The sequence below is a fragment of the Diadema setosum genome, chromosome 7 (genome assembly GCF_964275005.1).
Source record: "Diadema setosum chromosome 7, eeDiaSeto1, whole genome shotgun sequence".
NCBI lineage: Eukaryota > Metazoa > Echinodermata > Echinoidea > Diadematoida > Diadematidae > Diadema > Diadema setosum.
The window spans coordinates 20922104-20946488 of NC_092691.1; the positions used below are offsets into that span (position 1 = coordinate 20922104).

Here is a 24385-nt window from a genome sequence, read left to right on the forward strand (position 1 = left end):
ACCAAATTTTATCAATCTGAAAATGGAAGTAGGTATTCTCCTACATTGAATATCATAATTTCATGAATTTGTGGTGTGATGGAAAAAAAAAAGTTTATGATGTTTATGCATTAATCATTATTTGATATGTTGGACTCATTAAACTAGTTGAGGGTACATGGCATTTGGAACCCTTTATGATGCCTGTCAATTTTAACATGATAATCACAGTTGATCATCGTTTTAACACTTTATTACATTTTTTTATTTTGAAATGTTATTCTTTATTTCCTCATCACAGTATGTTGTATTTGAAGCCCTTTGCCTGCCAAATTTCACGTAATCATGACGATTTGTAGTAATTATCTAAGATTTTATTACATGTTATCTTATTTTTGATGTCTTTCTACTTTTTTTTTTTTTTTTCAGGTGACAAATGTCATATTCCATGTTTCATTAAAAGACTACCAAGAAAAAAAAATTATGTTGGGCTTGGCTGTATATTACGCAATAGCTGCTTCTGCAGACATATGATCTATTCCTTGCAAGGGGTACTGCACTAGAGGTAACAATCTGCCAGGGGGGTATTCCCACAAGATCATAAGAAGCTCCCCGTGAAATATCACGCTTCAAAAAATGCCTGGATGGCAGGGAGCATCTTCCAAGAGTGGCTGACGGAGTGGGATGCCCAATTATGCGCCCAAGATGGGAAGATCTGTCTCCTAGTAGACAACTGCTCTCCTCATCTGAGTGACATCACGCTCACCAACATCGAGGTCAAGTTCCTGCCGCCAAACACGACCTCAATCATGTAGCCCATGGATAAGGGCGTTATTCGTAACTGGAAGGGCCATTACTTAAACTGCCTGAACAGCAGGATCATTGCGGCTCTCGACAGCAATGAGAGTAAGCAAGCCCTCGACGTAGCAGCAACCATCACCATCCTAGATGCTGTCTACCTAGCGAAAGAATCATGGAATGGGGTGAAACCGCAGACCACCGGAAACTGCTACAAGAAGGCACACTTCAAGAATGATGGTGATGATGACGTGCATGTGGAGGAGGAAGCACATGACGATGCCCCTGCAGACATGGCTGCTCCCACCAACATGATGAAAGAGGAGTTTGACAACTATGTCAGCACAGGCGACGATCGTGAAGTCGCAGGTGAGCTGACAAACGAGGAGCTGATGGATAGTGCAAGGAGCTCAAACGCGGATGAGGAACGCAGCGACAACTCTGATGCTGACGTTGAGCCTCTTCGACCACCGCTATTCAGCTTACGGAAGATGCAGATGTTGGATGATCTTTGTCAGTTTTGTTCAGGAAAACGGCATTCATAGTGCCTTGCCGCTTGTTCATCAGATTGAAGCACTGGTCTACATTCAAGTAGTATCTACCAAAGAGCAGACCACGATTGACTCATTCTTTTCTACACCATAAACACACAATGTCATACTTATCTATTTCTTTCATCATTTTCTCTACCTTTCCTCTTTTCATATCATTGTCTGTGCTCTTTAATCTTCTTTATGATACAGAGAAACTGTAACATCATGTTTTGTGCACATGTATCTGCACAGTAATGAGACGGTGTCCTTGGATTTTCAGATTTACTGTTAAAGTCATAATTATGATCACTACACATATATGATGATGCATGTCAGAGAAACAGAAAGTTAGTTAAAGAGAAATGAAAACTGATTTAGTTGTCACATAGGCCGTACATATCCAGTAAACCTTTGGATAATTTAAAGTGAAAACAAAGTTCTGGTAAGGGCTTGAGAATCCGTTTGGCACCATTTCATATTTGCTTGCAATATATCGAAAGAGTCTACAAAGAAACTTACCTGGCTGACGCGGTTTGCCGGAATGATGAGTCGTTTTGGAGTATTTTGAGAAAAATAATAAAAGTCGGTAGACCGACTTTATTCCAGAAGGCTCCAGACTAACTCGGTCTCAGGGAAAACTCAACCCTATTTCAGACAATTTACACACAGTTCGTGATCGCCATGTTCATCAGTACTCTATAATACTACGGGTACCAAACGAGGCCTTACTGAGCAGACAGGAAAGTGCGTGCTAATCCTGTACAAAACAAATGGACAGCGCGCGGTCCTCCAAGCCTACTAGTATACGCACATCACCTCAGTTCTGAGACGCGCTGTCTTTGAAGTTTTTGTTGTTGTTTATCAAGTGTCTGTGATTGTTTTTAGAGGTGCTTGAGAGGCGCACACTAATTTTGCATGCGCGCCAAAGAGGTTTTTGATGCGCGCGTTGTAACAACTCAGACCATTACTGCGAGTAGCCAGAACGCCAAGTGCTACAATGTAGTTTATACAGGCCGCTCCCATATGCATAGTACAACACTGTACAATCCAGAGGGACAACCAATACAACTCATCCCGCCGTCAAGCAAAGCGAGGCCGAGTTATCCCCGAGTCCGAGTCTAGCCTGACCCCGTTTGGGTAAGTTCTGAGACTGAACGTTTTTGGTTAATATTTCCCATTTTCGTCGTTACCCATCGAATATATTGTTATTACAGCGTTATTCCGCACATTTCCTAGGCATACGTTCACATTTTGGAGCAAAATTTGACAACTTTTGCAGGCGTACCAGAACTTTGTTTGGGCTTTAAAGTTTAGAAATTGATTCAAAGTAGAATCGCACTCTTTATTGTGAATGCATATCCTTGTGATACAACCTGCATTGGTTAACGAAAAAATTTATTCAGTGTACATTTGATTCATATTTTGTACATCTATAAAACTCTTTCTTTTTTTCTTTTTTCATTGAGTCTCCAGGCGGCCGTATGTTTGTGTTACAAAAAATGTCATAAAAGATAGCGTAACAGAAGGTGATACATACTCACTGCAAACTCATTGCGTATTGATTGATGAGGTGAAAAGCATGTGGGGGGGGGGGGGATGTTGTTGTTGTTTAGCATAATGCAATTCATCCGGATGCCTGGTGTGTGTAATGAAGGTGCCAGTAACCGTGGAAAAGAATGTGTTTGCTGCTCTCCTCTGCAGTTCATGGACTTCGTGTTGTTAATGTTGTAGATGATATGTATGGTGAATGGCGAAGTGTGTTTGCCGTCAAATTTCACAGGGCCTACTATATATGTATTGTACATGCGGATCGTGATTTGATCACCCAGCTACACTGTCACTGTAAAATAATTTTGGGAAGTAAAATATTTTCCCTGATTTGATGGGATGGGAACCCTGTATGTATGCACATTTATTTATGTATTTATGTATTTATTTATTTATTTACTTACTTATCTGTTTATCTATTCATTTATTTACTCATTTATCTATCTATTCATTCATTCATTCATTCTTTTATTAATCAATTAATTAATTAATTATTTAATTGATTTATTTATTTATCTCTTTATTTATTAATTTATTTATTCATTTATTATGTGGCTTTATAATTGCAGTATCACATACATACAAAAGTTCATGTATAAAATGTAAGGGAGAGACACATGGGCCAGGGTTACCAAAAATAAAACTCTTTACTACTACCCGCAGGCATGTGAGCCCTCATGTGCCACTCCCTAGCACCCAGTAAAGATGTTTATAATAACAAATCTGATGCATCAAAATTTTCAATGAAACAAAAAGTTAATATAGTACAGTGCACTCCCGTTATAACAAACATGGTTATAACGAAATTCCGGTTACAACAAAGTAAAAATTCAGGCAGCAACATTCTCCACTCTATGCATTTCTATTGGTTATTTGATCGGTTAGAATGAATAGAATGAAATTCGATATAATGAAAGAAAACTGCCGGTCCGAAGGACTTTGTTATAACAGAAGTCCATTGTAATTCTGGGAATACAAACGTCAAGCTTACATGGGTCCTTGTAGGCGAGGGCACACACGATGGTCAGGACGGGGTCAAGGCACTTTAGGACAATGGCATAGAGGACCATCTTCCCTAGCCGGGGGTCAACTGGGAGGTCAGCAAGGTGGCAGCCCAGCTCAGTTAGGTCCTCCCACTTGTCCATGGCATCAATGGACTAAGACGCAGTGGACACAAAGGTTGTGGTGACAGTAATCAACAGAGAAATCACTAGCTCATCAACACACAGTGATGCTGGACTATATCTTGTGGTATGTACTGAATGTACTGCTACTCTGGTAACCCAACTCCTCCCCACCTCCTTGCTCCCCCCAACCCCCCATCAATACCCAACTCAAATTTTGTGCAGAAAAAAAAAAAAAACGTTTGCACCAATTAATTGTTTCATAAGAACATATGTCATACATCATAATTATCAAAACTTGCAAGTCTTTGACCTAAGATTGCTAAGATATTTGGGACTTATTTTGTTTTTTGTTTTTAAACAAAAATTGGAAAAGAGGGATACATAATATCTCCACCAAGATTTGAATAATCATTGTTTAAGTAAACATGTTGCCAATGATGCTGTGCTTTATTCTCTGCCATTCATACATAAAAACAATCAATATTCTCTATTCGAGATAGCAAACTATCAGCAGTCTTTCCTGTACCCTGTTATACATACCAATCACTATAATTATGTAATCCTTGTATCTGACTCCAAAAGTTGCTGGTAATTCTCAACATTTCAACACTTCAACTCTGATGTTATCACTGGCAACTGAATTAAACAAGGTATGGATGGCATTTTTGAGTGATAATAAAACCCAGAGGGTCAAACTGTGACGTAGGATTAACTCACCTTTAGGAGCTGGATGGCATTCCTAATGGCTGGAGCAGCTGGAGGCTCTGGGGCTCTCCTCAAGAAGTCAGCCACCGATGTCTCGTTGGGGGCCAGCAGCTTGGTGTGTAGACACAACTCCTACAATGTGATAAAGTCAGGCAAGTTTGGTGAGTTTAACAATTCTGAACAATGCAAGCAGCGATATCAAAACAGGCTGAACTATTGCAGTGCATTGTGGGATACAACTATCCATCAAAACCTCAATGAATGGGGTGACACACTTGTTAAAATTATGTAACAGTTAAATTATATTACATTCATTTCCACCTGATGATAAATATTGTTTATGCCAAATATTTTGTGAGGTTTTTATAATACTGCAAGTTACATGCTATTCTCAAATTTAACAACAATAAAAAAATATTGACTCTCATCCTGACATGAATGTGACGTGCATGCATACATTCCTCCACTCAGCACTGTACTCCACGATTGCAAATTTAACCACTCGTGAAATCATTTGGAAGTCCCAATTTGCGGAAATTAGACTCACAAAATATATGGTGTATACAGCACTGCATGGCCCAACATAAGGTGGATATTACTGGTGGAACACTTTCTCATGAAAGCCCCTTGAAAGACTGGGTCTACTCACATGAAGCTGAGTCCTGAGGATCTCTGGGGTCTGGAACTCTGGCAGGGCCTGGAACCGTACTCTGCTGATGAGATGGAAGCACATTCCAGGGCGACATCTACCGGCTCTGCAGCAGGCAGGGGAGAACAAACATCCTTAAGAGTGAGGATAAGTAATCATGGTGATTCATGATGTAGGAACAGGGGGAAAAATACAATAAAGAAAACTTAAAGGGTAATGACACTCAAATACATAATGTGGACTGAGTGAAAGCAGCAATATTAGTTGAACACATTAGTGGAGTTTGAGGAAAATCAGACAATCAGTTCAAAAGTTATGAATTTTTACAATTTCTGTGCTGCCACTGCTGGATGAGAAGACTACATGATGTCACTGCAGTACAACTATACACTAGGAAAATACAAAGAGAATTCCACAAAATTTAATGTTTATGAATAGTGCACATTCTCTAAACATGTTACTGACATAAGTACAGGGTAATATTATTCCCCCTGTTTTCTGAAACAGGCAATAGTCAGGTGCTCTTTCATTATGTTAGAAAAATCAAAATATTTCAAATATGTTGACCTATTTTGTGCTTGCAAGGATTGTCATGGCATGTGCATTCTGTCCCACCATCTACCTGCTCCTATCCCTTGATGGACAGCAATATGCTCAAGAACAATCAGAAAACTTGGTGGATGAGAAGAAAGACAATATAGGCATGAAGATCTCATATGGGAAAGACAGAACAAGAAATTTGAAAAGATGTATGTACTCACATACTTACATACATAAATGAATATGTACGCTCTGAGGTAAGCAAAGTACACGTGTGTGGAAAAGAAAACTGCACTTATACTGACCTTCCTCTCCTCTGTTTGGCACTAGCCTTTGAGATCCAGTTGGACTTCAGTGAGGAAACGTTGGCTATTGCATCAAAAGATTTCTGATAGAAAGAGAATATATTGAATAAATACATCAGATGAGTTTAATATTTGTTTCCTACAGCTCTTCTCAACATCCACAATCCCAGAGCAATTAATGAAAATATAACCTTGATAAATCAAACAAAAATTTTTGAAATTATCAGGCTAATTCTTTTTTTTCCACATGGAACTCTGAGTATCTAATGAAAGTGGCTAATATGGAGATATTGTTTATGATTTCTCTCAAAGATACAAGACATTAAACTCATCCTGACTGAGTACATTTTTCAATACCGCACAGCCAACCAATAACAGATGGCGAACTTGTAAATGAAATTAGTCATAACCATGCACATGAATGCAAATATGCATATCTTCATAGTTTGCAAGGATGTTTGTAGTATAAGACACATTCAGCTCTATCTCTTCATGAGATATGAATACATCACTAGTTTTTACAGAAATAAAGAAAGCAAAACAAAACCAACTCACCTCCTTTACTTTGCCTGAATCCACAACAAACACAACATCATTGATGGTGACACTTGTTTCAGCAATATTTGTGGACAAAACCTGTGGAGAGGATGAAATTACAGTCTTAATTACTGAAAATATCTTTTGCCTTCAAAAACCAAATAAAAATGAGATTTGCTATGTCTTCTCTTTTTCTTCACAGTCACAGAGAATCTAAACCAGTCTATTTTAGAACAGATGAATTCTCAGAACAAGGAAAAGTAGAAATTACGCGGTGCGTAATATATGTCTCCACCGGAAGTAGCATTTTGTAGCAAAATGTACAATATAGGTCAAAAATCAAGGTCAAAGGTCAAAATTCTGTGTACTAGTTTTGAAGCCCTCACCTAGTGCCATCACATAAAGCAAACGGAATCGAAATCGGGTTAGAAATGGCGGAGTAGCATTTTGTAGCAAAATGTACAATACAGGTAAAAAATCAAGGTCAAAGGTCAACATTCTGTGTAGAAGTTTTGAAGCCCTCACCTAGTGCCATCACATAAAGCAAACGAAATTGAAATCGGGTTAGAAATGGGGAAGGAGTAGCATTTTGTAGCCAATGCACAATATAGGTCAAAGGTCAAAGAAGTCAAAGGTCAAAATTCTGTGTACTAGTTTTGAAGCCCTCACCTAGTGCCATCACATAAAGCAAACGGAATCGAAATCGGGTTAGAAATGGCGAAGGAGTAGCATTTTGCAGCAAAATGTACAATACAGGTCAAAAATCAAGGTCAAAGGTCAAAGAAGTCAAAGGTCAAAATTCTGTGTAGAAGTTTTGAAGCCCTCACCTAGTGCCATCACATAAAGCAAACGGAATCGAAATCGGGTTAGAAATGGCGAAGGAGTAGCATTTTGTAGCAAAATGTACAAAATAGGTCAAAGGTCAAGGTCAAAGGTCACAACTGAAATTCTGTGTAGAAGTTTCAAAGCTCCCATGTAGTGCTATCATATAAAGCAAACAGAATCAAAATTGGCTCATAAATGACAGAGAAGTAGCAAATTGAACATTTTGATCACACACGGACGCACACACGGACGGACACACACACGGACACACACACGTACGGAACCCATTTCATAGTCCCCTGCTTGAACTTGTTCGGCGGGGACAAAAAGTATCTTGTGCTTAAATGTTTCCTGGCATGATTTTACTGTAATGACAAGCTTATCAGTGACAGGCAAACTGGAGTTGACAGCTGGAATACACTTTAAAAGCTTCCTCTACATGTGTACCTTATGCAATAGCCATGTCATTATGACTTATATATGGTCCTGACCAACTTCCATGGCTTTGTGATATTGAATCTCGTACAATCTTCCATTATTCCATTTTAAGCATCATCTCAAGGACTAATGAGTGATGTGCTTATTGTTTATAGATAGCCAAAACATTTCTTCTCACCATACAAACATAAATAATGCTTACATTTAATATGCATATCAAATTATTTGAATCATCTTTAGCTCTGCAGATTAAGCTTATGAAACAGTTAAACATCTGTGGCATCATGAGGCAATAGTCAGAGCTTAGCCAGCTGAGGCATAGGAGATTTGAGATATGAGGTATCAAAATACTGACTATCTTCCTTATTCCTGGCCCCGTGGTGCGGAAGACTTTCTTCTGATCATGGCTCTGCAGGTTGGAGTGAAGCATGTAGACCTGGAAGGAATTGCAGTCATTGAACGCTTCGTCACTGAGGAGCATGTCACGCAGGGTGACAATGTCATCGTAACCAGGCAGGAACACAAGAATAGCACCTGATGGGATGAAGTGGTATGGAAAGTGAGCTATCCGCAAGATTATTCAAGTTGAAATGATGGTGCCCTTTTTCATGTGTACTCAAGGATTACTTACTGTAAAAGTGGATATTTTTGCGCAACTAATTTTTTGTGGTTGACAGGGTACAAAGAGTTTTGCACGTTTTTGATTCCGTGGAATCAAGACATCAACTACTGGAACATATGGCAAGCAAAAATATTTGTGTGCTTTTATTTTTGTGCTACTTTCTGGTTGTGCACACTGCACAAAATTTCCACTTTTACAGTAATGCATAAATAGAAATTTTCCTTTTCACTGGGAATGATAAATGCCCCCTTCAAGCTATGTGTAATCATACAGCGCAGTGATGGGTTGATCCACACAAGAAAATCAGCATCTGATCTTTAATTGACCACAAAAGCACACAACACATACAAGTACGAGTACAAAGATAATGACATTCCCTAGACCATACTTAACCCGTTGAGGATGAGTCCCGAGTATACTCGGGAAAGGGTCAATGGGAAATGCATGTTGTAGCAACATTAGCCCATCCTCAACTGGTTAATATATCTTTACTACTATCTTTATGTATCAAGGAGTACTTCAGTAAGTTCTGTTTCATGTCAATGTGTGTGTGTTTGTGGGATAGTGAGCTCACCTTCCTGAGAATGGCTACAGATGTAGTTGAGCAGAGCTAGAATCAGGTTCAGGTCTACCTTCTCATCATCAAAGCTGTGGTGGTAGGCCTGGAGGAGTTCCCGGTCCTCTGCACTGATCTCACTGTGGCTCTTGAGTAGCTCTTCCTCATCTTTAATCCCTGTCTGTGCAGTCTCACTACAACATAGGCACACATTAACAAGTTAAACAACAAAGTAATTTTCATAAAACAAATAATGGATACTTGCTGCCTTTTGTATGATTAGTTTTTTTTTTCCCCATTCTGGAAACACTGAAATGGTTCAGTGTCGAAATATTGCAAATACTGCATGACGAGTTACAGGAAAGCTATCCACTGATTGTTTTCAGCAAACTTTTGATGAGGTTTATGAAAGACATTTGTCACAGAAAAACATGAGAGGCACATTATCTCTTTATAGTTGCATGAAGGGTGAATAAAAAGTCCAATTTACATTATACAAACAACTCACCATATTTAGCCATGATTTGATATGATTCGTAAAAAAGCTAGATTGGTGAAGCAAGTCCGTCTTGATGTTAGAGTGCCAACATGTCATGACAAAAGTGTCACAGAACCACAAAACAAATTTTCATGAAACCTGCTCTATATTTGTTTCCCCCCCCCCCCAAAAAAAAAAAAAAAAAAAATCCAAAAATCCAAAACAGCACAAATTATTGCAAAAAAAAAAAGGTACTCTGCCACTGCATAAATGCATATCAATATGATATTTTTGCTACAGTTATCCCAACTCACACAAATGCTGCGAGTAATTCCATGATCTGAGTCTGGTTGAACATCTGTGCGAAGTCTGATGCTGTCCTGGGAGGATGAGAGAGAAAGAAAGAAAAGGCAAATAATAGCTCCTTGTACAAATCTCTCTGGCAAGTGTATGACAACGTAAGCAAAAGTGATTGGTATGTTAAAATGCTCCAGTACAGTTATGCATACAGAAAAGAAGTACATGCAAAAGCATAGGTTACTTCTGGGCCACATTTCATAAAAGATGTTAGGATAGCAACTCTTGCTGGAATGGCAACTTCCCATAGCAACAGCCAATCCGGAAGCCGGATTCTTGTCATTACCATGACAATTGTCATTCCAGCAAGAGTTGCTATCATACCAGTTTTTTATGAGAAGGGGCCCTGGACTCCTACTGCGGAAGGAAATATTTCTTCTAAATACAAGCCAGCATAAAATGAATCTTTAACACTGCAAGATTTACTAAGAGCATCTCACTGCATATTTTGAGATCAATGGAGAAAGAAAAGCAATTCCATTAGCAAAACAAACAATAACACAAATAAAATTAGCAAAAGAAACCACTGACTCACTTTCCATCTGAGGCTTTCAGAGAGGGATTTGCTCCGAGGCTCAACAGCTGTTCCACCATCTCTCCATTTCCCCTGCCAGCTGCAACCATCAGCGCTGTCACACTGGACTCAGAGTTGGCATAGTCAACTATGTAAAGGATCATGCATGAAAGAAAGTAAAGATCATTCACCAAATAAGAGCCAGGATAAATTACTGTTGTATTTGGGTTGCAGAAATGAAAAGTAATTCTAATCTAGCAAACAACACATTAAATCTGTAAGAACTTATCTATTAAGTCTTTTTTCAAAGGTAATGCTGATAGCGTGTAGGCTAACATTACCAATTAATCAGCTAAGAAAATTATGCACCTGAAGACATGCAACTGAAGTCTTGTCTAATATTTAAGTTCAATTAATTTAAAAAAAATACTACTTTCATAATCAGATTAGGCACGAGTATTTGAAAGGTACATTGATATGCATGCAAATACTGCTACCTTACACCGACAATATTACTGCAGACCCCATTCATTTTGCGGGGATGGTATACTAAAACATTTTGTGAATCAGGTGCTTTGCACAAACTGAACAACAGGCAAAATATCAACTCTGATCCTGACACGAATTCAACGTGTACATGTATGTTTCTCCATTCACTACTGTTCTCCAGAATTGTGAATTTAACCACTTGCATTTAACTACTTGCAAAATTGTTGTGAAGTCTCAATTCGCAAAAAATTAGACTTGCTGAATATATGGCATACACAGTATCTACCATTTTCTCTCTATGATAAATGACATAACTTGAAAGCTGATAGATACAGACCAGATTGCCACTTACCACTGACATTCTCATTGAGAATGATGTACATGAGTTGCGCAAAGGCATTTTCACTGCCCGTCTTCCAGCAGTCGGCGAGGGCATTGTCCATGTCATGGACCAACCACTCTGGCATGTCATCAGCATCAATGGAGGTCTAGATTAATGGGAGATCAGGGAGACGTATTAACCTTTTGATCAGCACCCAGAGGTTTTTCCCCCCATATTTAAATCTTGACTAACTTTACAAGGACAGTGATGTGGCTAAGTCAGTAATGCATTTGCCGTGCAATCAAAAGGCTTGGGTTCAGTTCTAAGGGGGTGAATTGAGATTTGTGAGATATAAAAGACACATGTGACAGAAATCCCCTCCAGGTGACAGAATGTAATATGAGAGAGCACACACCTTAACAAAATTTACAGACATAATGTAGATAGATTACTAAACGTAAAGATAGATATGTGAAAAAATATATATGGATAGAAGGATACACAAATCTATATAGATATGAAGATTGATATACACATGTAGACATAGATAGGTAGATATATAGATAAATAGACGAACAGATTTAATGGATACTTATAAAAGTCTATAGATAGATAATGCAGATGAATATATAGTTAGGTATATATATATATATATTTAGATATATAGATGGATAGTTGGATACATAGACAGAAAGCTAGACTGTTAGATGAATACAGGACTAAACACAGAGAAAGAAAGCAAGAATTGAGAAAGACAAAGGAAGGTTAAAGGAAACCAAAACCCCAAGAGAAATGTGGATTGCGTGAAAGCAGCAACATTAGTAGAACACATCAGTGAAAGTTTGAGGAAAATTGGACAATCGATGCAAAAAGTTATGAATTTTTAAGATTTTGGTATTGGAACCGCTGGGTGAGGAGACTACTGGAGGTTATGACGTCTGTGTGGACAACAATATAAAGAAAATATAAAGGGAATTCCACAAAAATTCACTTTTCTAGCATAATGATAGAGCACTTGATTAACCGCTTTCAGAAAGTAGGGGTAATAATTGCTACCCTTAACATATGTCAGTATCAAATTGATGGAATGTGTAATTTTCATGAAAAATGAATTTTTGTGGAATTCCCTTTACATTTTCTTTATATTGTTGTCCACACATGACATCATAACCTCTAGTAGTCGCCTCATCCAGCAGTTCCAACACCAATACTTTAATAAGAACTCATAACTTTTGCATTGACTATCTGATTTTCCTCAAACTTTCACTGATGTGTTCTACTAATGTTGCTGATTTTACTCAATCCACATTTCTCTTTGGGTTTTGGTTTCCTTTAAGAGAGGAGGATGAAGAAGAAAGAGAAGATGAAAAAAAGAAAGAAAAACAAGATTACAATACCCATCTTCATGGGTAACCAATCTAGAAACATTTGAAAACTTTGTTTAATGTTCAATACAGATTTCAGTGCAATACAGTAAATAAATGTTTTATCTCTGAAGCAACTTCTGTTCAGCTTTTTGCTTACATCAGCAGATGGTCCCAAGGTGACTGCCTGGAAATTCTGTGTGAGTGTGGCAGTGGCAGGATTGACTGGTACAGGTTGGTTTGTAGCAGCTCCTCCAGAGGCTGCAGCTTCGTCCTTATACCACTTGTTGAGTTGTACTTGTTGCTTAGCAACTGAATCATCCAGTGATGTGTGAGAAATCAAAGAATATCTTTTTAAAAGGAATATCACAATGGAAATATTCTCTTCAAGATTTAATAGAAGCCATTCTTTATATCATCTACAAATTTTGTTAGAAGCCGTACTTTATATCATCTACCAATTTTCAGAGCTCTTAAGATCAAGCCTGTTCTTGACTTTAACATGTCACTCCTTGGTGTGTAGTGGATCACCACTATGACAGTTTGAAAAGCAGAGTAATTGAGGCTTGACAAAAATGAAACTGATAATGATAAATAAAGGGTGTATAACAATACTCAATTCTGACCAAAAACAAAAGAACATATATCAGCTAAGAAACTTATTTTCATTCTGTTTGAGGTGAAGTCTTAAAGGACTAGGCATTCTGAAGGATCTTGAACTTAAAAAAAAAAAAGACTTGCATAATTGACACCTTACAACATTATACTAAAGGTTAGATTGTTGCAATTAATCATAAAGGTTAGATGGTTTCTTGCAAATTCAGTGGCAGGAGGATGCCGGAAGAATTTGAAGAGCATACAAGAAAACCTATGGCAAATTTATTTTGCACAGGTAACCAGTTACTTGTTTCAGCTGAAATTGGGAAAATTGAACAAGCAATCCATGGGCTTGTATCTTTACACTGACTACAAGTTTTTGCATACATACCCTTTGATTTCTCTTTCTGATATTCCAGCATCTTTGCATTTGTGTAGCCAGTACTGTGCACAAATTGGAGATAAAAAGGGGAATGAGCTTGAGAACTTGATACACTTACATCTATTGCTGCCATGTTGCAAATTGTAGTTACAGATATTTTGTCACTCTATCTGCTCAAAGTAAACAATACAAGTTTAACCATGTCTGTTCATTGTAAATGACAAGAAAACAGAGCATTTGAGCCTCTCACGTTGCTGCTGACATGGTCTATTCATTGGACACAATACAGAATACTACAAAAGTACAAATACACAGATCTATTTTCTGCAAATTATATAATTTGTTCAGAAAATGAATTGTAACATCAAAGCTCTAGAGGCATAAGTTCAACATGTTTCAATGCCATGACTACAGAGATTGTATCAAGTGCTTCACTAACTTCAGTCACACATTGGAAGGTATGGTCACCACAGGACATCACTTATCACTGGTTTTGCAACAGTAAACACATTTCTCGCAACTGTACCAAGATAAACACCTTTTGCTCTTTAGATAGAAGAATACATCAGCATCCCATTAGAAGAATGTATTAGCATCTCAAAACAAAAAGCTTACCACTTTAATGCATCCTCCAGGAACAACTCATCAACATCATACATGTTACCAGGAACTGCAAAAGTATGGATAAACAATGCACGATCAAAGTTTTTGGATGAGTGTGTCGTTTAAACCAACTATTTAAAATGCATGATCAATGTAAAACAGTAGAATTTTAACTACTGTTATAAAATGAACAATCCAACTGATTTGACATCAATTAAAGTGGTGTTCATTAATTTATACCTCATTTCAAAGAAGCTGTCAAGTATTATCTTGAAGTTTAATAGAATTCACAAACTGAATGAATATTACCCATATGCATTCTCTTCATGATAAGTTTGCTTCCTCGTTGATCTTGTATATAATTATTCTTTATTTGCTTTTATTCATTAACAAAGACTATAATACTATCTTTTGAACAGTGCTTCAAACTGGTGTGATATAGCAACTGTAAACATAATGTTCCATCAATTTAATCTGAACATCAATTTTCATTTGATGTCCTTTGGTAAATAGATGCATTCTCAGGGCATGGTATGGCTGGCACATGTATGTAACTACTTTGCATAGAAAATTAGTATTCCCTATTAAAACCTATAAAATCTCTGGACTAAAAGCAATGACTACCTACCTGACACAAGCGGACAATTGCCAAAATAGCGCACAAAGAGCTGAACATCGAGGGCAGCGCTCATGAGGACCAGCTTAATGTGCCTCTTCTTTGACATCAAGTCCCTCAGCTGTGTGAGAAGGAAGTCACTAAACCTATCTCTTTCATGGATCTCATCCTGCAGGGACAAAGAGAAGCAAAGTGGATGGGATTTCCTCTGGCCAGTATCCATTTGGTAATTTCTTAAGTACAAAAAGAATGTGGGTGGCTTATTGAAACAAAAGCCTTCATACCTGAATGAAGAATGAGCAAAAATAACAAACAAAACGGGTTGTCTACTTCTATTTCTTTTCAGAACTATATAGAAACTGGGAAAAGGGCATTGGGACATTCAAAGATTTGGATTCAAGTCAAATTTATGGTTAGAGGGGCTGATTTTGCTGTAACATGCATATCGTATAATCACCTGCCCGAGTATACTCGGGACTCGGGACACAATCTGACAAACAAAGACCAAGAACAAAGACAGGGAATTGAATACAATTTGTGCTGTGTCCCTATTTTGCTGAAAAACATAGTTTTCATGTCCATGTGTTCAGAAATGGGCAATGGAAAAGACACATACACACATACACAAACACAACTACAGAGTACCAGTACACATGGCATAAATGATATGGTCAATGAAAAGCATACAGCACTAGATAGCATCACAATACTGCTTCTTTTCATTTTTATACTACATTAAAGGTCCTGTTTACTTTTGGGAACAGTGAATTTAAGGATTGTCAAGATATGACATCTAATGCATATGTGTAGGTCTGTTGTACCACAAAACATCCTTTATCATCTAAAATTTTTGCAATAAGAGTAAAGTAGAGTAAAGATTAGGGTTAGGTTTAGGGTTTAGAGCTTGGGTAAGGGTTAGGATTAGCTTCAAGATTAGGATTAGGATTAGGGCCAGGGGAAGAGACCGGGGTAATTGCCCAGGGAGTAATTGCCCTAGACCCCTCTTTTGTGAACCCATTCACTGGAAAATTTTTCCAAACCTCAATATCAATGGAATATAAATTTTTGTGAAACTGTACATTGATCAAGTCAATTACCGCTCTTAAACATTTGCGTATGTGACTTACCACAATGACATGTGTGATAACGTCCAGAGCAGTGTCGCCCGTCATCAGTGTCCGCAGCAAGACACCATTTGTGCAGAATGTGAGAAGGGTCTTGGGAGATACCCTGATACATGAATTGAATGGAAGAAACAAAACTTACAATGTGTTTACAAATGTATAGGTTGCAAGTCATTTGTTGGAAGAAATATATAAGCAGAAAGCATTTTACCATATAGTAGAATACTAAAATTCTACTGAAATGTAATATTCTATCTGCTGCTAAAATGAACATGTCATATTTGTAAATGATTTTTGGTATGTACTAAGAGAAATATGTTTTTGCATGTTCTCCGCAGCAGGTAAGTTTTGTCAGTGCCCAAATATTTGTTCAAAATCAAAATTGGTGAAATTTATGTATGAAACTTATACTGAGTTGCAGAAAACCTAGATTACACAGAGTTGGCAATTTGTCTTACTCTATACTGTTACAACTTTTTATGTGTCCAATCCCCCCCCCCAAAAAAAAAAAAAATCACTAAATTACTTCTCTGATTTTTCTGTTCACTCATACAAAGCAACACAAAATCAGGATGACATTTTCCATCAGAAAACAAATCTGTCTTAGAGAGTATACCTGCTTTCCAGCCTGATCTGATAGCCCACTGTCTGCCCTATGGCCTCCCCTCTCTCTGCCGCCACCCTCTCCGACACGGACAGGGCTGAGATCCGCCGCGGCTGGGTGCAGATGATGCGGCAAGGCTGTCTGGACTCACAGCAATGATCCAAAATGAACTGCGGGATCTAGATTGGTCGAATAAAGACATGCAATATGCAATGGTAGTGAACTGAAAGAGGCACTTGACAATGATCCCTGATGCTGCACTCTAAAATCAGAGTACAAATGCTGTTGAAGTGAGATATAATAATGTAGTAGGGAGATATACAAGTTAATGTACCCCCACGCGCGGGCGCGCGTACGTGCCCGTATACTGAGTATTAGCAGACCATTGGCCACGGATGAATGACCCCGCCGAGGTGTCAAGGGACGCCCGGACGGTATTCCCGAGCAGACCGACGGACAACCGCAAGATAGAGAGACAACCCCCAGCTAACTACTGACCGCCAACTCACCTCCAGGCTGACACCAGACCGGCCCATACCATAGGTGAGTAGGCAATATCGGCCATTTTACAACAGTGGCGCTGCGAGCAAAAAGAAACTGCGTTTTTGTGTGTCTTTTCGGTAAAAGATACCGGCAAGAGTTTCTTTTCGGTCTCTCTCTCTATATATTCGTTTTATAAAGTTTACGCGTTTTTTGTAAGTACCGCTTACGACTAGTGTGAATATTTTAGGATTTCTTAGGTCCCCGGGCACTTGATATCATTCTTGGGGAAGATTTTTCCGTAGAAATATAGCAGATTTAAACAATTAAGGGGATATCTGGGTATTTGAGTGGGACACTAAGGCATAGAATCGGTTCCCGCGCAGGCTATTTATAAGCAAAGTAGGAGTTTTCGTCCGTTTACCATTTCATTGTCTCACGGCGTGCCGAGAATTCCAGGGTTGCGTTTTGGCGGGAGTTTAGGACTCCTGCCACCTACCCTTTTCTAGTACGGAGTTTCCGAGTCGATTTTCGATTACTGTGACAATAGATTTGGATTTAATAGCTATTTAGTAGATATTTATATATAGATTTTTTCTTCTTTTCTGCGTATAAATGTGGTATATAACCGGATTTTTTTTTTTTGAAGATATTACGTGGATACGGGAATTAGTTTAATATTGTTCCGTTAGAGCATTAGGTTAGGATTAGCTCGTTTTCCTTATTTTGTAAGTTATTTAAGTGTCCCGAATTTTGGGAACCTTATATAACAACGGCATTTTCCGAGGAGGATTCTGTGAACCTTTCCGCCGAGAACCTTAACCGGATTCGAGAGGAACGGGAGCTCGGTAAGTGCACGTTTTCAATCGATTTGTGTGTTGTTTGGGTGTGCTGGTTCATAGTCTCTTTCGAATATTTTATTTTGAGCGACATTCTTGTGATTTTTCTGTTATCATTGCCCCCTGTCAGAGATAGAGAAGGGCTAGATCAGGCGAACAATAAGTCTAAAATTCGCATTTTTGGAATTTTGTCTAAACTATACATTAAATCGGTTACACGTGCGGATGCTGCCATTGTCGGGAAGCGCGCCTGTTGCATCTCGTGATCACCGATTCGCGCGTTTTCCTTAAGCTTCATTATTTTTCGCGACTTGTGAGCATCCACCTGTTTCCTTGGGGATAGAACAAAACCCCATCTCCCGTCGCACCAGGGTGGTGGATACCGCATGCACGTAAGTAGAATTCCTTTTTGGTATTTTGTCACGGCTTTCTTTCTTTTTGCTACTTGTACTTTCTCCGCACTTGGTTCGTTCTAAAAAGTTCCGCATATATTTTGTACTTGTATACATGATTGTAAAGTGATGTGTGTGGCTCTATACGTGACGAAACAACTTGTGAGATTTGAAAAGGTTATACTCTTTTGCCCCTTCTCTCGTTGATTCGCACTATTTTCTTTCTTCCTCGCTACACTGTACACGTGCATATGAGAAAGGGTGTATGTACAAACTTAGATTTTTTTTTCTTTTTCGGGTAGTTGCTTCTGTTTCATCAGGGCTAACAGGCGTGACTAGATTATCTGGTACCGTATATGCCTTAGGTAGAATACCTTGCGTTTTTGTTCTCGGTTTCTTCTTCCATTCCCTCTTTGCGGAATTAGGCCTAGTATCAACTCGTATATATTAGAGACGATTTTTAGTATCAATTCTTGTAGTTCTGACGCGTTTGGCAGAGTATTTCGAATCATATTGTGTCTATTTGAAGTATAAGTCTATTGATACGTAATATTTTTCTTTGCTCTTTCTTTTCTCTCGGGTTTGAAGACGATCGATACGGCTTCACTTGAGAATTAGCAGCATATATATTGGATTGCTGCCCACACTTGTTTACATGCTTGTCTTTTCTTCCTCTTTTTCAAGTTGATACTTGTATTTTTTTTTCTTCGCCTCTTTATTTTCGACGACTTTACGAATACCCAACTTGGATTTTCGTGGTGGTCGGCGTCTTCATATAACTTCGCGTGAAACAGATCGCGTTGCGGAACAGATAATCGCAGCATCCCCGAAAATAATTGCATTTATTTTTCATTAGGGTATGTCATAATAAGAATTGCAGTTGCATATTGCATTGCTATTCAATGAGTTTGTTTGATGATTGATGATTGGATGCATGTTAGTGCTGGTGATACGGTCCATTCATCTGTTTTTACTTTTGATGTTCATAATTGTGTACGCTTGTTTCTTGTTAACGCAATTTCTATTTTGATTGCTATGCTATTTTGTTCACGCTATCTTGTGATTATTAATGTTTGTATTTTGAATGCGCAATTCTTATTGGGTGTGTTCGCACGTAAATCAGTCAGTTCTCTCCACAATTTGGACGTTCTTGAAGTGAAGAAAACTTCACAGAAAGGAATGATCCGAATATTGGAGGAGACAGGACAATTTCAGTAGATCATATTCGTATTTCTCTTTTTTGTCTTCTTGCTTTTGCCCTTAATTCCATCGATGTGCGGTCTTTTCCCATTGTAGGCCTATTATATTACATGCTGGCTTACGCTGGGAAATTATTCTCCGCATCTTTTGCGTAAGTTAGCCCTTTGTCGGGAAAATCGCGCAGTTTTCGCATCGTTCCTTTTCATATGAGCTCATCTGTTTTCGCACCTGGTGGTGAACGAAAAACATTGAGTTTTATTTTACTTTGTTCTTCGATTAATTATTGCGGGGTTAAATAAAAATTCCGTATTACGAATTATACTCGCGTGATCGGTTCGGCACCTGTTTTTAAATAGGCTGCCGTATAGATATATATAGGCCGTGCAGATAAGCACTGCTGACCGGACTTAGTTCGGTTCGCACGCGTTCGCTACAAAGCGGGTAAGTATACGACTCGGTCACTAGACCAATAGGCATACTCATATGGTTGTTTCAAACATATGAAAGTTTATTGGGTATGCTATATACAGTGCGTATTTTGCGGTTTCCGTGATTTATTGCGGCATTACTGGCGATTTATACGTGGTAAGTATACTGTAAATTGTGGTGCACAGCTGCAATAGGAATTATATCTGTAGTATTTTTACGCACGCTAAGCCGCTACATCAAAGTTAGTGGTGACGGGAGTGTTTAGGTAAGTCATATTTGTAGTGTATATATAGGATATAGATATACTTATTTATATAACTGCACGGGCACTGTCGTGTTTCAAGTTAAGCACTTTGGATACAGCTGCAGAACACAGTAAGTAATATATCATTTTACGATTTTGGTTCGTGTTGTATCGTGCTTTGTCATCACCGCGGAATACGCATATAAATATACCACATATGCACACTCACTGTGATGAAAACATATGCATATTTATGTGACATCTTACGTGAAGTGCAAATTGAGAGTGACGTTCGTATATTCGTATTCCAAGGACAGCCGAGGAATTGCCATCAGTGCATATAGGACTGCACACTTTGCAATTCACAGTGAGTATATATTAATCTCTCGTTTTTTCGGTGACAAGGGAAGTGTTTGAATATATTCGATTATTTGTCATTCCCTTACTTGTTGCTGTTCCCTTGTTTCCTGTTATGAATCTGGAGCGTTTCGATTAATTTTGAATGAGTTGAGATGTGTATATTGAAATAAGTATTACCTTATGATTGCTGATCACATTAGATATAGTTCGTGATTGATACCGATGCGCGTATATATACAGACCCATCCGACAGCGTAGTTGTTGTTGTCGTTGAGTTTTTTGGCGTTTCTCGGTCGGACTTGACTATTTACGCTGGACCAACGACAGCGAATTGACGTCGGGGTATTAGTATATGAGCTAGCAGAGAGTGCAAACAACCCCTCTTAAGTTAGCTTACAGTTAAAACTATACTTGTGTTGTATATGGTTTTGGGTATATCATATCAGGCGATTAGTAGAGTGGCCGTAGTGGCAATTTACCAGAGTCCATGGAAGTTATTGGATAGTTTTGTTCTATTCGGTTAACGTGATTTAAGAACATCTATATTCCGTGATTTTTCAAGGGACATAGGTATACCTAGGAATAAATTCGAGTATCCAAATTGTGAATTTAATAGGCTGATTGTCTTAATTTATAATGGAGAAAGTGGCAATCAACTTCTGTGATATTGAGGAACTTAGACGGGTACCAGGCATTGGATCAACCCTGGCTGAGCGTATAGTTTATATTCGTGATGGGGAAGACTTGACTCCGGAGAGGCTGGCTACCATTTCTGGTATCAGAAACGTCCCGGAGTTGGTCAAGTACTTTGACTTCACCCCATTCACGTCTGAAGTAACTTTTTCTGACGCGAAAGCCTCGGCAGGATCTAAGTCGGAGGGTACCCCACCTCGGGCCACAGGGAATGAGTCAAAGTCCGCATCGGCCGAGGAGGCTGAGGGTATAACGAACGGTGGCATGAAATCCGAGGAAAGCTCTAGCTCGGAAAAGATCGTGCCGTATCCGTACGAAAAATACCCCCCTCCGGCTAGCAAGACGGGCGCGAGGGAAAAAACTCAGACCAAACCCACCGGTGATAACTCGGAAGGGAAACGCCAAAATAACCTTAGCAACGGAAGCAATGCACAGGTAAGGCCGGACCAGTCTCCCCAGCGATCCTTACAGGGTAAGAAATTAAGCTCTCCCCCCGTAAATGACCGCCCCCCTTCCCGACATGCTGGGTACGACCAGTGCTATAACACAGGTTCACCACGCAGGACGGAAGGGGGAGGGCGGTATAGGTATTACCAGCGCCAGGTGAGAGAACGATATCCGGACTCCCCCTCGCGTGGGTCGCGGCGGCGCGAACGAAGTTCATCTCGGACCGCGCGTAGCCACGATTATGAGGCATGGGGACCCCAATACGAGGTAAGACGGCAGAGGGAGGACAGACTTTACGAGTCACCGCCTCGGTCGAGGCAAGAGAGACGATATGAAACTCCCCCTCGACGCTACCACGAGAGTGAATGGGAGCCGTCCTCTCCCCCACGACCGAGAGACCCCTACTACGAGTCCCCCCCTCGTCACGAAAATGTGGAATACCAGCGTCGCGGGTCTCCACCTCCGCGGTTAGACAATGGATATCAGAGGCGCGAGGCAAGAGCCCCTTCACCGGGGCGTCACGGGGGTTACAGGTGGGGCTGTGCGTCATATGCACGAGACGGCCGTGAGTTTTCACGATCAGTCGCGTTTGCATCGCCCCCACCAGTAAGGAGAACCTCGCCGCCAATAAGGCATGCCGCGGCCTCCGAGGTGGAAGCCCCCCGGTACTCGGTAGACTATAGGGCCAGGCCTACACAAACAGCACCCCCCTCCTATTCATCAACACGGAGTGGAGGGTCAAACTACAGGCCAGTCACCCTTCCCAGGACGATTACATTCGACGGTACTGGGAGTTGGAAGGCCTTCTTTGCCAAATTCCAGTTATTCGCTGATGAAAGTCAGTGGGACTCAACACAGAGAAAGAACCAGTTATGCTGGACGTTGGAGGGTGAGGCCAGCAACTACATTGCGACAATCTTAGAGCGAGAACCAGACATATATTATCGTGTTCTGGTCAAGAAGCTCGAGAACCGTTTCACACGGCGGGAGCTACCAGAAGTGTCGCAAATGCACTTCACATATGCACGGCAAGCCCCCGAGGAAACTACCACGCAGTGGGCGGATCGCCTCCTGACCTTGGCCTCGCAGGCTTTCCCCGGATTGCCGGAGGGCTACGTGCAGAGGCAGATTGTTATGCGTTTCTGTCAGGGTTCTTCAGACAAAGAGGCGGGGCAACATGCCCTCAACTCCCGCCCACGAAATCTTGATGAAGCAGTTGATGTCCTCAAATGGTATCAACACACGCATCGGGCCATCTTTGGGAAGCTCCGGAAAGAGGTGAGGCAGGTCGCCTTCTCTGAGGAGGACACCCGAGAGCCCACTGTTCAGATGGTAAGTGCGCCCCTGCCCAAACAGGGAAAGGAGCAAGGGCCACTTGAAAAAAGGGTGTCAGCCCTCGAGGGCAAGATGAATCTAGTCCTCGATCAACTTGACTCTCTAAGAGCCACAGTTCAAGGGCTGACAGCAACTTGCGCCAAGATGGAGTCCCTACAAACCAACATGCAGGGATTAAAAGGATCCATCCAGGGCCTGAGTGAGATGATGGCAAAGACTCGAGCCTCACCAGCCAGACCAAGGGGCTCTCCGGCAAGACCAAGGCCCTCTCCCGGTAGGAGCAATTTGTGTTACCGGTGTGGGAAGCCTGGCCATTTTGCTAGGGAATGCCCCGAAGTGAATAGTGACAAGTCCGTGTCCTTCATGGGTGAAGAAGAGGGAAACGACTGGGGATCGGGAAGGGAGGAGGGCCCAACCCGATCCGAGTAGACCAGCGCCCTCAAACATCAGCCTCTCCGGGGAGGAAGGAACTCTCCAAGGGAGGCGGCCAGGGCAACGCTGACAGGGACACCTCATCAAGAGGAGCAAGAAAGGATGCCCCCAGGGAGCAAGAGGAAGTGAAAACTTCCTACGCTACTAGTGCCGGGCATCCTCCTATTCCACCGAGTCCCTGGGTAACACCCCCATGGCCCCCACCTTGTAATAGTATTGTGAACACCCTGAAAGACACGGATGAAATAGTGGTGTGCCGAGTCAAATCGTCATCACTTTTCAGAATTGATATCACCGTTGGACAGAGGCCTGTTCGTGCGGTGGTAGATACAGCAGCCGAAGTGACCATCCTTTCGGATAAGACATACCAGATGCTTCAACCCACCCCTCCCCTCATCAGAGAAGTAACTTTGAATGCAGCTGGGAGGGACATGAAAATGAAAGGCCTGGTAGTGGGACCGGTGCAAATGACATTGGGGACACATGTTCTGAATGAGCATATATATGTGGCTCCAATCGAAGATGACATGCTTTTGGGAGCAGATCTGCTCCGTAAACATCATGCATGCATTGATATACCAAGTTCCATACTTTGCTTTCAGGGAGAAGCTTTACCTATGACCTTTGGCGAAGGAGGTGCAGTAGCACAAGTGTTCATTTCCGACCCAGTCACAATCCCCCCTCGATCTGTGAAAAGGGTGAAATGCAAGATTAAAACTTGCGTACCCTGGAAACAGTTTGTGGTGGAACCGGAGCGGAGCTTAGTCGGTTTAATCCCTAGGACGCTGCATGAGGAAAGAGATCATATAGAGATCTATTCTCTGAATCCAACAGACAGTCACATACGTTGGCGAAGGGACCAGGTAATTGGGCAAGCGCAGGAAGCCTTAGTTATCCAGCCCCCCAATAGTGATATGTCAGA

The 24385-nt window shown here is 40.4% G+C and overlaps 1 protein-coding gene across 1 annotated transcript in view; it reads right to left on the minus strand.

Moving 5' to 3' along the window:
* The window catches only part of LOC140230434 (3'-5' RNA helicase YTHDC2-like), a 54372-nt gene that overhangs the window by 17116 nt on the left and 12871 nt on the right, over nucleotides 1–24385 (minus strand). The window contains exons 6-21 of the mRNA XM_072310588.1: nucleotides 16625–16791; nucleotides 16012–16114; nucleotides 14897–15053; nucleotides 14281–14335; nucleotides 13675–13727; nucleotides 12847–12998; nucleotides 11353–11488; nucleotides 10533–10659; nucleotides 9955–10020; nucleotides 9181–9356; nucleotides 8340–8518; nucleotides 6740–6820; nucleotides 6185–6267; nucleotides 5340–5445; nucleotides 4703–4822; nucleotides 3850–4015 (exon numbers count right to left, since the gene is read on the minus strand). Coding sequence (XP_072166689.1) covers nucleotides 3850–4015; nucleotides 4703–4822; nucleotides 5340–5445; nucleotides 6185–6267; nucleotides 6740–6820; nucleotides 8340–8518; nucleotides 9181–9356; nucleotides 9955–10020; nucleotides 10533–10659; nucleotides 11353–11488; nucleotides 12847–12998; nucleotides 13675–13727; nucleotides 14281–14335; nucleotides 14897–15053; nucleotides 16012–16114; nucleotides 16625–16791 — 1927 coding nt within the window. The remainder of the gene's footprint in view (nucleotides 1–3849; nucleotides 4016–4702; nucleotides 4823–5339; nucleotides 5446–6184; nucleotides 6268–6739; nucleotides 6821–8339; nucleotides 8519–9180; nucleotides 9357–9954; nucleotides 10021–10532; nucleotides 10660–11352; nucleotides 11489–12846; nucleotides 12999–13674; nucleotides 13728–14280; nucleotides 14336–14896; nucleotides 15054–16011; nucleotides 16115–16624; nucleotides 16792–24385) is intronic.